The sequence below is a fragment of the Ipomoea triloba genome, chromosome 11 (genome assembly GCF_003576645.1).
Source record: "Ipomoea triloba cultivar NCNSP0323 chromosome 11, ASM357664v1".
Taxonomy (NCBI): domain Eukaryota; kingdom Viridiplantae; phylum Streptophyta; class Magnoliopsida; order Solanales; family Convolvulaceae; genus Ipomoea; species Ipomoea triloba.
In genome coordinates this window covers 8466084-8480263 of record NC_044926.1, presented here as the reverse complement: position 1 = coordinate 8480263, position 14180 = coordinate 8466084, and the positions used below count along the sequence as shown (strand labels likewise).

The 14180-nt window shown below is 33.1% G+C and overlaps 2 protein-coding genes and 1 long non-coding RNA gene across 3 annotated transcripts; 2 read left to right on the top strand and 1 right to left on the bottom strand.

The window, feature by feature from the left end:
• The first annotated feature begins 4337 nt into the window (after positions 1-4337).
• On the top strand, positions 4338-6850 carry LOC115995747 (60S ribosomal protein L7-2-like). The gene is made up of 6 exons (XM_031234872.1): positions 4338-4408; positions 4537-4745; positions 5420-5517; positions 5597-5734; positions 6288-6390; positions 6471-6850. The coding sequence occupies exons 2-6, from the start codon at positions 4560-4562 to the stop codon at positions 6684-6686; spliced, it is 741 nt and encodes a 246-aa protein (XP_031090732.1). The 5' UTR covers positions 4338-4408; positions 4537-4559; the 3' UTR covers positions 6687-6850.
• A 1114-nt stretch (positions 6851-7964) lies between these two features.
• Positions 7965-9675, top strand: LOC115996893. Its single transcript, XR_004093671.1, has 2 exons — positions 7965-8110; positions 9046-9675. It is a non-coding gene; the product is annotated as an uncharacterized LOC115996893 (long non-coding RNA).
• LOC115996891 (aquaporin NIP6-1) lies at positions 8601-11304 on the bottom strand. The gene is made up of 5 exons (XM_031236330.1): positions 10874-11304; positions 10549-10773; positions 10247-10441; positions 9879-9940; positions 8601-9494 (listed from the first exon to the last, which is right to left on the bottom strand). The coding sequence occupies exons 1-5, from the start codon at positions 11096-11098 to the stop codon at positions 9290-9292; spliced, it is 912 nt and encodes a 303-aa protein (XP_031092190.1). The 5' UTR covers positions 11099-11304; the 3' UTR covers positions 8601-9289.
• Positions 11305-14180: the final 2876 nt, after the last annotated feature.

The window sequence follows — 14180 nt, the reverse complement described above, 5'->3', positions numbered from 1 at the left end:
ATATATATATATATATATATATATATATATATATATATATATATATATATATATATATATATATATATATATATAAACAACATAGCATTTGTATTCACATTAAAATGTTCTCAAGAGTTTTAAAATTAAGGAATAATTTTTCATTTTCCACCTTTAAGCAAATTTTCTAGAATGTGGAAAAACTACTTGAAAAAAAAACACGAGTATAAACAGTATATATCAATATTGACTGTTCACCTGTATCTTGTGAACAATAATTTGCATATGTTCTATTTTTGTTTCCCAATTGAAAAGTGGAAATTATTTATAAAAGTTACAAACTAAAAATAAAAATGAAAAACACTTTCCATTGCTCCGTACTATACAAGCCCATATGTGTTTTGGAATTTTTAAAAAGTTGATGTTAAAACTGCTCTAGGCATCTTGTCAAAATCTTGTAACATTAATATGTAATCAATCTAAAAGTGAAAATACGACAAATATGGAAAGTTAATAATTTAATGTGAACATTTCGCAGTATAGTAATTAGTAGAATTTTTGCTTTTAATTATAGTTGGGCTGTAAAACGGACGGAGAAAGACGGGTGGATTTACCAAAAAAATATAAAATTTAATTTTAATTTTAATTATTTTGTATGCTATGATAATAAATAATTGACCAAATATATGAAAATTTAATTATATTATTATATTGTACATGTTAATATATTTTCATTTTTTAAATTTTTTATTTAAATTCATAATAACACAATTTTTTTCGTGCATCGCACGGGTAAAACACTAGTTTTTGTCCAAAAACAAAAGAGTAAGTATATTATGAAGTCGTCTACTATGAAACGTGTAATACTTTTTTTGTTGTTAAAAAGTAATATTTTTTTATGTACTCATAAAAAGTATTACACGTCTCATATATGGTGAGATAGTCCCACACAAAATTTATTAGCTATCAAAAAGCAATAACACAATATACATGCTCAAGTAATTTTCTTCCGATAAAGATAAAACTTTAAAAGAATAATTATTTTTCTATATTAAAATTCATTTTTACTAATGTTGATCATTTTACATTATTTATTATAAAGTTTTAAAAAGTTTATTTCAATATATTAGTTACCCTTTATTTACGTGAAATGCACCTTATGCATGATCCTAGCCGACAAAGACTACAAGGAGTTGATCCGCTCAAACCAAGAAGACCAATAAATAGCTCTCATGGATAGTCGAACTTAGAATCTTATTGTTACTAAATTAACTATTCTACCAACTTGGTTGGAGTTACAAATTACCTCATATATATTAGTTACCGGTTCTCCTCCGTTTGATAAAAAATATATATTGATATATCTAGTTACAACAACTTGTACATTATACTTACTTCTTTATACATTTTAAATTTCTTTGCAATTCTACCATCGTCTATTTAATTCTTTTTACTCTAAGTTGTTAGCACGGTTGTTCGATGGACAAAGGTTTGGAGGGTCAAGTATACTTACTGTCATCAAAACATGACGTTGGCTATTACGTACACAAATATAAGTAAATGCAATTTTACACGTTCGCTATTAATTAGTTATAACTTCAGTGTCCTGATAAATACTTGATTTGACAACTATTCAATATATAATAACGTGTAATTGTGTTTATATCTTTATACATTCACAAATTCTTTATAATTTTACATTTGTTTATTTCAATTCTAATGTATTGATTTTTTTAACCTCCACTGACGCTCGATCTCATGACCTTCCATATGGGAGAGTCACTACATGCCATCTGAGCACAAGGTGCTTGACATATATAATACTTGATTAATTTTATATAATAATGGCACATGGAATAATTTTAGGCGGGTAATGTCAAACATTGAAGCAAAAGAAATAACATCTTGGTTATGAATGAAGGAGTACACAAAGGCAAAGTGTTGGACTTGACCCTTTCGACCTCCACCTAACAAGGCAGCAATCTCCTAACTATCAATTGTTGGACTTGGCCCTTCACCGGCCTCCGCCCAACAGACTTTGTACCAACTATAGTAGCTTATACAAATTTAATACTTTTACCATTCATTTTGGGATGATATTGCATATAAAGAATTACCATGAGCCATTGATATGATAGAGTTTTCTTATTGTATTATGGTATAAATAAATAAAGATGAGTGGTTTGATTGGAAAAAAGAAAACATAGGGTGGGCAAGGCATGAGTAGAGTAGGGCAGTGATGGTTGAAAGGGCATTAGTTTTTATCCAATGCGGAGGAAAAGAGAAAAAAATTGCATGATTACTTTGTGGGTTTGGCTTTAATTTGCATTGTCTTAATCAACTACTTGGACCCATACCTCACCTCATCTTAGATTTCTTTGTCTCTATATCTTTGTACAATCAATGTTTGCAGCAAATAAAGAAACCTTTTTCTTTCCCTTATGAGTTGTTGAAAGCCAACCGGGATATGTAGGGGGTGAGAAGGAGAAAAAAATTTACAGATCGAATAAACAAAAACCAGTAATCGAATTCTCGTCTAAAAAGTTTATTAGTTCTTATTTTGTAGTCTATTGTACTTGTGAAGCTCTCAATCTCTCGGAAGCTCTTTCTCGCTCTTTCTCTCGATTCAATTGATTATATTTCTCAACTTACTACAAGGGTACCTTAAGCCATTCCATCACCCAAAAAAAAAATCTTTAATAAATAAGTATTATTGTCTAAAATTGCCTACTTTAAAATATAATACTTTTTAATTAAAAGATAATATCAATTATAAACTCATAAAATGTATTATATTTTATATAAAAATAATAATATACGTCGCATTTGAAATGATTTCATACCCAACGTATTTTTAAAAAAGTTTTTTAAAATTAGAATAGTTTGAAATCTTATTTTACAAAAACTTAAACTTATTTACTTAACTATAGTAAATTAATATTGAGTTGTTAATTGTTATCGTGACATAATACACGTTACCCCATCATCCACGTTGCCCCATCATGTAATCATTTCCATGTCATGTATTCTAATGAATTAGCAATTTAAAATGTTATTAAGAATTGAATTTGAGTTAAGTGGTTAATAAGTTAGAATATTCTTTGGCCAACTACAACATTATTTGGATATTCTTTGGCCAACAACAACATTAATTTCTTTACATTATTATTGCGGAGTATTGTTTTACTTAATTAAATATTTAAACTTAACTTTTAAGAAGAATCTAAAATATATAAACCTTTCCATGGCATGCATGCTTGAAATTTGTTTCTTTGTTTTTTTTTTTTTTTTTAATTAATCAGGAAGAGAGAAAATCTCAGTATATGATTTTATCACAAATTAAGCAAAGTAAGGAACTCTACATAGGGTTGGAAACAAGTCAAGTCGCTTGTGAGCTACTTGTGAACTGTTTAGTAAAAGCTGGATTCAAGTTTGGCAAAATTCGAACTCGTCAAGTTCAGCTTGAGTCTAAAATTGTTTGGCTCATAACTCATTGAGGTGCTCGCAAACTAAATATATAGTTATGGTTTGGACTCGAGTTCAATTAGAGCCAATCAAACCAAGTTAACTAGCTCAATCCTTATAAAAATTAGCAAATAAAATTCAAACATAAAATTTTTGAACTCGGTCGAGCCTAAGCTTAAATTTGATCGAGTCACTATAAATTATGTGTTTATTACAATTATTACAATTAACATATTATGTACTTATAGTTAATAATTATGTATTTACAGTTAATATATTATGTAGTTTTAATTTTTTTTGAAATAGTGTAACTTTAATTTATTTATAGGTATATAAATTGTTAACTGAATGTTATAAATGCTAACTGCATATACACAATCTAAATGCTGTTTTGAATTAAGATTCACAATCTAAGATAGATCATGGTCCATGGTATAATTTGCCAATCATTATTGTGTGGATCATGGTCCACAGAGCTGTGTGGACCATACTATCAAATAATGTACATTCAATATAAAAATAATGTACTTTTAGTATATTAAAAATGTACATTGTATTTAGGGGATGTACATTCTTTGTGTACTGAATGTACATTATATTATTTATGTACTGGATGTACATTATATTGTATAATGTACATTCAGTGCACAAATAATGTACATTTAATATATTAAAAATGTACATTTTTGTTTTGGTCAACACAGCAATGTGTGGATCATGTTCGACACAATAATTTGCCATAATTATGCCTTGTGAAGTAGAATGGTGGATCAAAGCCTCAGAGTGGAAGCAGATAAGTATACAATAAAAGCTGATTAGATAGCCCAATAACAGCTTAAACCTTGGCCCAAAGATAAACCCGAAAACCCTATACCCGACCCATAAACAAAAAGTTGGGCAGATTTAATTAGGGTTTCTCAAACAAACCGTTCTTCCTTTCTCTCTCTTCCGCCATTCCTCTCCGGTGAGTTCCTTTGTGTTTTACGCTCCCACGCATTCATACTCAGTTTGTTTTGTTTCATATTTATGTTTCGCTGTGTACTTGAGAATTTTCAGATTTTGGTTGTTTTATTGATTTTGTATTGTCGTTAGATATATACAGTAGATAGATACACATGGCGGCGGCGGAGGATCAGCAGCCTCTGAACTACATAGATGAGGTTGTCCTGAAGAAGAGGAGGAACAATGAGGATTGGGCAATTCGAAGGAAGCTTCAGCTGGAGCAAAAGGTTAGGAAGCTCAAGTCCGATAGCTTCGTCATCAAGAAGCCCGAACAGTTCATCAGAGAATTCCGTGATAAGGTAATATTTGATCTTGGATATTGCCTTTAAATTATATCCAGTGCTTTACGTGATTAGGAAATTTTGGCTCCTTTTTCTGGGTATAAAAATCTATAATTTTCTCATTATTGATGGTATGAAGATCAATTGGTTCCGAGTGCTGTTTAATTGCGTCGAAAATTTGCCACTATTTGGCCATTTATTTCATTATTTATTTATTTTGTTTGTTCAATGTTGCAAACATTCTTGCATGCTTAACATTCTAAAGCTGTCTATGTGCTTGAAAACAAAAAACCTGGGCCGAGTTGAATATGAATACCTCATAAGTCATAAGTGGGTTTCAGGGTTTGTAGATAGGCGTGCTAGGCTAGTTGTTTAGTTTGCTTTTACTCTTGTTACCCTTCTACAAAAAGTTATAGAGATGGAAAGAAAGATGAACTATGACTTCTGAGTGTGTGTGTTCAATCAAATAAGCATTTCTTTTATCATTTGTGTGCACTTGCTTCTGTGTGTGTGTTTTTTTTAATGTAATTTTTATGAACGTGTCTGGGACATGCCCTTTGTGATCTCAGTCTTGAGACAGGTTTTGGCAGTATGCTCTGTGGTCAATTTTCTTTCTATCTTAATCGTACACTGTTAACAATACTAGGTCATTGCCTTTAGATCATTTAACAGTATCTTTATTCACTTTTCAGGAGCTTGACCTTGTACGACTGAAACAAAGGAGTAAGAGTAGAAGACGAGTGTCAGTGTCCCCAACTTCCAAACTCCTATTTGTCATACGTATTGGAGGGTGGGTAACCACTTACTAGTGTCTCTACAATGCTTGAGTTTTTAATTTGTATTACTTACCTTTGGTTATAACTTTTCAGGAAGAATGATATGCATTCAAAAACCCGAAAACTTTTATATTCATTGAGGCTGAGGAGAGTATTCCATGGGGTATTTCTGAAGGCTAATGAAAGAACAATGGGAATTCTGAAAAAGGTGGAGCCTTACATTGCATATGGGTATGTTGAATCGATCTCCACTTGTAATGCAATCCAGTGGGTACGGCTGTTTGTTGTTTTGATGATCATGATATCCTTTTTTATTCGTATCTCAAAGTATCAAAAAGGATTTACTGGTTGGTGAAGTGTAAATATAATGATGATCAGTTCACTTAATGATTTCTTGGGACATACATATTGCATAAACATAAAGATGCCGGGAAAATGATCATTACGATATGGACCCTTTGAAGCATAATGCATTACCTTATAAAAGTCAAAGCCATTATTTTTCTCTTGAATAAAGCAATAAGGAAAATTTAGTGGTGGTGTTCCTTCTTCATTTAAGAATTGCACATCTATTCTTGAATAAGAATCTTAAGGATGGCAAGAGTATTTTTGTATATTATTGTACTTTATATTGCTTTTTGGCTTTGTGGAGACCGACTTTGATGAGATATTCTACAACATTCCATGTTCATGTGCACTAATGATTCTCATATTCGTAACTGAAGTGGCAAGCATTTGACTTTTTTTTTTCCCCTTTTCCTAACACTTCCATTCATGGTTGAAGGTATCCTAATCTCAAGAGCGTGAAGGATCTGATTTGCAAAAAAGGGACTGGCAAAGTTGATAAGCAAAGGGTGCCTTTGACAGATAATAACATTATTGAAAAGGTATGTCAATTAATCAATCATTGCATGTTTTCTGGAAATTTCTTGAACATGAACATATCATGTGACTTTTTGTATGGCAGGCATTGGGTCAGAGTGGCATAATCTGCTTAGAAGACATTATCCATGAGATTGCTAATGTCGGTCCACACTTCAAGGATGTAAGTGGCTTTCTTTGCCCCTTCACTCTCAACAAGCCAGAAAAAGCATTGCAGGGCAAGAAAAAACGATTCGCAGATGGGGGAGACTCTGGAAATCGCGAAGATCATATCAATGAGTTGATCAGTATGATGAATTAGTATAATAAGCAAGAGTGGTCTTGTATGAGCTATCAATTTTGTTGGAAGGAATATATTCATGCTTTGTAGTTACTGGATAAATGTACGAAGTTAAGTTTTATAATATGACTGAATGTTCTTCCCCAATTTACAGGTTGAAGCTTAGCATGATATTTATACTTTCATTTTATGGCTTGCGCTTGTGGAACACCCTTGACCCCATTCCCCCATTGCATACACTTTGGATTTGGAGCAATTTCAGCCGACTTGATAATTACAATGTTACAAGTTGAATTTTTCTGTTTGAACCGATAAACTATGAGTAACTTAAGTAGGTTTACATTCAGTTATAAGTAATTTATGTTGTTTTATGTCTCGTGGCCTTTTATTAACTAGGACATCATATCATTGTGTAATCAAATATGTCAATTGCAGATACATAATTTAAACATATGCAAGGTAGACTTAATCATGGTAATATGGTATAATTTGTTGTATAATATATGATTATGTTAAATTTATAGATTTTTTAAAAAAATTTTTTAATGGATTCCCTCCTTTTTGTTTCGTGTCTAGCAACTGAAATCTAAAACCCTGATCTCACCTAATTGTTCTCAAACCAGTCAAACCCAATCCCTGAAGCATTCTCTTTTCCCTTTCCCTTTTGTTTTGTGTTTTTGGGGCATTTTCTACTTTCTGGAAATGGAGAATGGGGATGATTGGCTCGCCATGGACAAGCTTTACCACGTCCTCTTCTGCTTCTCCATTGCTATCTTCACCTCCCTCGTTGCGGGTCGAACCCGGTACCCGTTTATTCGGCGCAGGAGCATCTGGGTTGGATCCCTGGTCTCTCTCGCCGCCGGTGCCGCAAAGGAGGTCGCCGACGAGCTCGGCTTTTTCAAGTCCGCCGGTGCTTCGTCTAAAGACGCCGTCGCCGACGCCCTCGGCACTCTAATTGCTGCTTTTGTTCTTTTGCTCGCTAAACCCTATTCTTTCGCTGTTCGACCCGACCCGTTGATCCGTGATAAGGAACTCGGCATGGTCTGATCGCACCATAAATGTCAAATGTTTCTTAGCTTCTGATTCTCGGAGCACCAACTGATTGGTAGGTAATGGTTCCCTTACAAGTTGCTTGGAAATCTACAATAGAGATTGGAAAATTAACATATTTACCTCATTCTTTAGATGAAAGACTACATTTCGCTCAACTGTTTCGTTGTTAATCTTCATAGTTTAGTGATTGATATTCAAATGAGTGAAATGACCATTTTTTTTTATCATACTTCTTAACAGGCATAGTATATTTGTGTGGAAAAATATGGCTTGTAAGCGGAAACATTTTAGTTCTGCTACATGTGATACTAATGGCTGAAATTATGGAGCACGAGATTCAAGTCTCAGATTTTTGGCTTCATGGAGACCAAGCTTCTGGATTGTAAGACTAGGTCTGTCTTTTAATTCACATTGAACGAATTGCATAACAATTCTAAAAGTTTGGTTGGATTGTTAAACCAAAAAAGATGCTTTCTGAACACCTCTTTTAATGGTTTTAATTAAATTTTTAAGTCCTATATGGCTATATATGCTCAATGTGATCAGTATAAACCTATCACCTTTAAAACATTGAGTAAATTCTAGTTGCAATATTCAGGCAGTGCCAGAACCCATCTATATTAACTATCTTGTGTGCATCTGTTAGCTTTCTTGACCATATCTGCAATTGCGTTCTTTTAAATTTCAAAGAATGAATAAGAGATGATTTGCATTTATCATTGATGCCTAGTTTGTGCGCAGAATAGTAGTAAGTTTTTTGACTATAAAGCACGAAATACAAAGAAAGGGAAGAGATAGAATAGAAGAAGACATGTTTAATTTTCTCAGAATGCTGATAAGTGTTTGTGACTTTAAATTATAAAAAGAGCAATGCAATTTATATTTTCATTTATCTGGGAACATACATAGATCTTTATTGTCACTTTCATACCTATGTGAATCAGTGAACGTACAATGATGTTATCTGATAAGAGTGACAGATGAAAAATGTGAAGGGATTTTATAACACATTGCAATATTTTGTACCTTTATAAAAACTTGTGAAGCTTAACCTGTTCTCTTTTTCATCCATAGTGTACCATGCCGGATGCTTTATTCATTTGCCAAATGCAAATTCTCTTCTCAAACTTGAGAGAATACAATTATTTATAGCATTTTTCTCTTCCTACCTCCACCATTATGTTTTCTCAAATATGTAGACCTTCCACATCTACCCACCACTTTTATTTATAGCATTTGACCGTTATCTAACACATCATTTTTTTTCTGGACTTCTCTATGGTGCACACTTTTTTGGTACCACATGCTCAACTTTGATTCTATATAGCTTTGTCGTAGTGTGGCTTTGGTACTAAAGTATTTGATACCACAGCAATATAGTTTTTATACCACAGGATTGAAGTTTTAGAACAATATTCAAATTATAATGTGATGGTACCAATGCTAAAGCTATATAGTATCAAAGTGAAAAACACATGATACCAAGGAAGTGTGTATGGTCCAGTGGTCCACACATTGCACCATAGAAATTTTCCTTTTTGTTTTATTAGGTGTAATGAGGGTTTCATGGATCACCTTCTGGAACTGTGTTCAACTGAGGGCTTTTGATGATTTTCGCCATCTTCATCAGGCAGTTTAACTGCAGAATAAACACCTGCCCCGGCAAGGGCACCAAGGATGGGGGCAGTTAGGTAGATCCATATAGCTCTGTAGTTTCCTGCAGCTATTGCTGGTCCGAGAGTTCGTACTGGGTTCATTGAAGCTCCAGTTGTTTGCCTGAGCCATGAAGAGTAGAGGCTTAATGTGTGAGAACTTCCTGTAGTAGGCTTCAGATATCTTTTTTATGTTCCCAATATACCCTTGGGTGATGCTTTACTGTTGCGTCAACCCAGACTTCAATTTGAACATCTATATAAATTTGTCATATGTAATACAGATTTTTTCACTTTTGCTAACCCCCCTTTTCTCACCCACTTTATCCTTATTTCTTCACTGGACTCTTTTCTTGTATAACAGCAAAGACAACACATACATCATAACTTTTCAGTTACAGGTATAATGGTAATTTTCACCATCTCATACTTCTTACTTCGAACTTTAAATAAACATCAACAATAAAAAGGAAAATGAAATAATAGGCATAGATGATGTTGTAATTACCCAGCTATAAGTATGTTGACCATGACAGTGGCTCCTACTGCTATTCCTGCAAGCTCTCCAACCTGTATCAGCAGTAAACAAGATTGATACTGAATTTCAGAAGTCATTGAAACAAAGAAGAGAAAGTTTTTATGATTAGGCTGGACATATGTGTTACCTTAGTTTGATACTGTATTAAATTTATACAATTAGACTGACCATTTTGTTTATTAAACACCATAGGGCATGAAACTTGGGCCTAGCTGTCTGCAACTTGTTTGGTACTAAATTATGTTTTTATTTTTAACCCACCACTTGGAAGAGTGTTTTCAGTAACAAGTAGCAATGAAAATGAAAGATTATGGTAGGATCCTATGTTTATGGCTTACAGCTCGAGTGTCGGTGGAAACTGCAGTAATAACAAACATGAGGATGAAGCTGATGATGAATTCCAAAGCGAAAGCTTGAATGTAATTCCCAGAAGGAACTGTTACACCTCCACCCATTATGGGGTGGAAAACTGCCTTTAGTATGAATGCTGCCCCCAATGATGCCATCACTTGTGTCCCAACATAAACTGGAACCTAACCAAATTGAAATTCAACCCTTGGACAGTCATTGAACTGTAAGGAAATGAAAACACAAGCAGCTTAGTATTTTGTAGTACTGTGTATTATATTCTAATAGTTACATGTTTCCAGGGGAAGTGTTTGAGAGCAGCAAAGGCGATAGTGACAGCAGGGTTGAGATGAGCTCCGGAGATGTGGCCGGTGGAGAGAATGACAATCATAACAGCAAGGCCGGTGGAACCAGCCAGGCCGAGGAGGGTTTCAGTCCCTTGAGTCTTTTGGTTGACAATGGCTGTGGCTGTTCCTGAAAAGATTAGTATCATAGTCCCTATGAACTCTGCTCCCACCTGTTTTTCACAAGAATTCATCAACAAAATCACATCAAACTTGCTGTAATGAAACAGGTCAGCCAATCTTCATTTATGCTTTTTCCCCATCCCTTCTCACCTTTCTTGCTAGTGAAACCGGAGGAGCGGGCAATGTGCATGAGACAGAAGGCAAGCTTCCTTCCTCTAAAGCCCATGCTTCCACACTGAAGCATTTGCAGCTCTTAAGAAGGGAGTTTCTGCCATTGCCAGCTCTCTCATGCCTGAACCCTCCAAAGAGTGGAGCACCGGGAGTCCCCGGTGTCATTGGTGTTGAAGGTGCTGACACAGCCTCTTCTGATTCCATTACTACTCAAAACGTTAAAAAAATTTCTGTTTTCTTGGGGATTCAGAGCTCAAAATGAGAACCTTCTACTTTATCACAACAATGTGTAAAGTTCAAGGTGACTTTTCTTTGCTCTGGTGTTCTTGCTGGTAGTAAAAGCCTAAATCTTCATACTCCTTTATAGTACTCTGCAGTTAGAGTACCCCATCTCTGGATGGTTGACCCCAAATGGATCACACAGCAGGAAAAGAAGTGGATGGAATCTTGTGTCTAAAGTGGAGGGTGGGGTATAAAAATCAAGACTTTCACAACCATTGCACTTGGAATTTAGGTGAAAACCATTGAACTTGAGACCTTGGTCTTTTTTTAAAAAAATTTAAAAAATTTCCCTGTCCCTTCCACATGATTTTATATTTTTACTCAATCATGGAGTAGACAATTGTCTATAGCCCACACTAGTTGTCAAAGCTAAGGCAATGTGTAGCTTCTAAGTGTAGAGAAATAGACAAAGAAAAGAAAGAGAATCCATGGTAGGTGAACAGTGAACTCTGCCAAGAAGTAGGCAATTAAATAATTTTTAATCAAAAAATTATATTTCTTTATCAAGAATTTCTTCTGTGCAGAGAAACTTGTGATAATATAAAATCTCAGTTCTGACTTCTGACCATGTGTTATGTGTATTCTTCTTTAACTTATATAGTTTACATGAATTTTATATTGTCTTAAGTATTGTGCTTTATGTTTAGTGGTGTTATCCCTTTGCTTTGCTAGTGATATTTGGGAAAGGGAATGCCTTATAACCATGGTTGAGAAAATCGCTAGGCGCACAGGGGACGCCTAGCGCGTAGGGTGCCTAGACGGCGATTAATCGGCGCCTAGGCACTCGTGTATTTTTTTTTTAAGACTAATAATTATAAATTATTTAATACTTTAATAGTTAATACTAAAATATTAAATATTAACCTAAAAAACATTTAGAGTTTGAACAATTTAGGTTTATTTTACTCTAAACGATGTTTTTTTAAAGCGAAATAACTCATTTTAAAAAAAAAAAAAACAATAGTTAATCGGCCGACTAAGGTGCCTAGTCGATGCTTAGGAGGCTTAGTCAGCCGGCCGCGTAGACCACCGATTATGGTGATACGCTAGACGGGATTTTTGCAAACACTGCTTACCGCATGAATTGGGTTTGGTAGAATTGCACCTCTCTCTTTCCAAAAAAATATTGAAGAAAGATACAGTTGTATTAAATGCAGAATTTATTAAAACATGGTATAACAATTTTTATTTATTTATTTATTTATTTATTTTTGTAAAAGTAACGTTATTCATCACATGATGGTCCTACAGAAAGTGATAAGATTTTTCCAATTTGGAGTATTGTTATGATTGTTCAGGACAGGGAAAAAGTAGTGGGAAAGATGAAGGACACTTAGCTAAATGTCACATAGGACTTTCTAATCAAATCAAGCTAACTTGTTAATAATACTACAATACTTCTCACTACCTATCCGCCTATCCCTATCCCTTTCATTTCCATTGTTGTTGTTTTGTAGGTTGTGACTGCATTTCATGTCAGAAAGAAGAATCCAGACTATTTGTAGTATCTCCATTATTGCATTCTTTTGTAGTTGGCTTCATGGCTATATTAATAGTTTTATTTTTTGATTTACCGGAAAGTCTATCGTAGGCTCGCAATTACCTGAAAGCGCATTATTGATGAAACTCGTCTTGTGATCTTAGCGGGCAAATGATCACAAGAAGCTGACATTTATTAAGAATGGATTGATAGGGGGATTGTGCATTTCACATACACATATATAGGAACTAGTTAGGTGCAAACTTTTAAAAATTTTGAAGCACAATTTTAGGATTTTTTAATTGTACTTTTAAATATCATAGTATGCACATTTAAAGTTTTTATTGTGCATTTTTAAAGTTTTTGAGTTGTACTTTTGAATATCATAGTACGCATATTTATAGATTGTGAGTATTTTTAGAATTTTTGTTGAGTCCATTTAAAGTTTATGATCTACAATTTTATAGATTTTGAAGTATATTTTTAAATATCAATATGTATACTTTAAAATTTTTTGTTGTGCACTTTGACAAGTGCCCAAGCCCCAAAGAGTCCTATTTGAAAAATTTTACCGTGGACCATAGTTTATATAGCAGCATGGACCATATAACAAAATGACATCGTATCTTTTAATTACACTTCAATTTCATTTGACAATATTTTTATGTTTTTAATTAGTTTCATTTTTTACGCACACTAGTTTTATTATAATAACACTAAAGTATTACAGAGTATTTTAATTGTACTACAGTTTCATTTGACATATACGTTACAAAATATGTTAACTAGACACATAATATGTTTAGTGTTTACACAAACATATTATGTATCTACATTAACATATTTTATACATGTAGTTAGCAGTTTATGTGTTTGTAATTATCATTTTTTTTTGTACATATTTGTAGTTAACCTGAGTTATAAAAAAATAAAATAAAATAAACGAATTTAATGGAATCTTATGTTTTCTGGCTAACGTTGAAAGTTGTTGGATCTTTGAATATATGAAGATGAAGGTGTCGGGAATCTTTGATGATGAACAGCAAAACCATATTTAATTATTGAAAAATGCAATGATCGATCAAATTATTAAGTGTTGATAAAGTTGTCTTTTCTTTTGGGTTATTGAATAAAATATATAGTGTTTAATAGTCTTAAAACCATTATTGAATTTATTTTTAATTTTTTTTGACAAAGAAACTTTGATGTCCTAGCCTAGCATATAAAATAACTTAAGATTATATTGAAATATAATTCTATACTTGCAGTTAACTGTAACATATTTTGTACCTAAAGTTAATTGTTTATATACATGTAAATAAATTGAAGACACATAACATATTAACTACAAATACAAAAAATAATAACTATTGACACATAAATTGCTAACTACAGTTACAGAATATGTTAACTAGCTTAGACACATAATATGTTTACACAAACATATTATGTGTCTACAGTAACATATTTTTAGATCAGCATTCACAATGCAAGATAGACTTAGCTCCTAGTATAACAATTGGT

Coding starts and splice junctions, on each gene's coding strand:
- LOC115995747 (XM_031234872.1), top strand. CDS start 4,560: ATGGCGGCGGCGGAGGATCAGCAGCCTCTGAACTACATAGATGAGGTT. Junction 5,518..5,596: donor TTTGTCATACGTATTGGAGG/GTGGGTAACCAC, acceptor ATAACTTTTCAG/GAAGAATGATATGCATTCAA. Junction 5,735..6,287: donor GAGCCTTACATTGCATATGG/GTATGTTGAATC, acceptor TCATGGTTGAAG/GTATCCTAATCTCAAGAGCG.
- LOC115996891 (XM_031236330.1), bottom strand. CDS start 11,098: ATGGAATCAGAAGAGGCTGTGTCAGCACCTTCAACACCAATGACACCG. Junction 10,774..10,873: donor CGGTTTCACTAGCAAGAAAG/GTGAGAAGGGAT, acceptor TGTGAAAAACAG/GTGGGAGCAGAGTTCATAGG. Junction 9,941..10,246: donor TTTCCACCGACACTCGAGCT/GTAAGCCATAAA, acceptor CTGCTGATACAG/GTTGGAGAGCTTGCAGGAAT.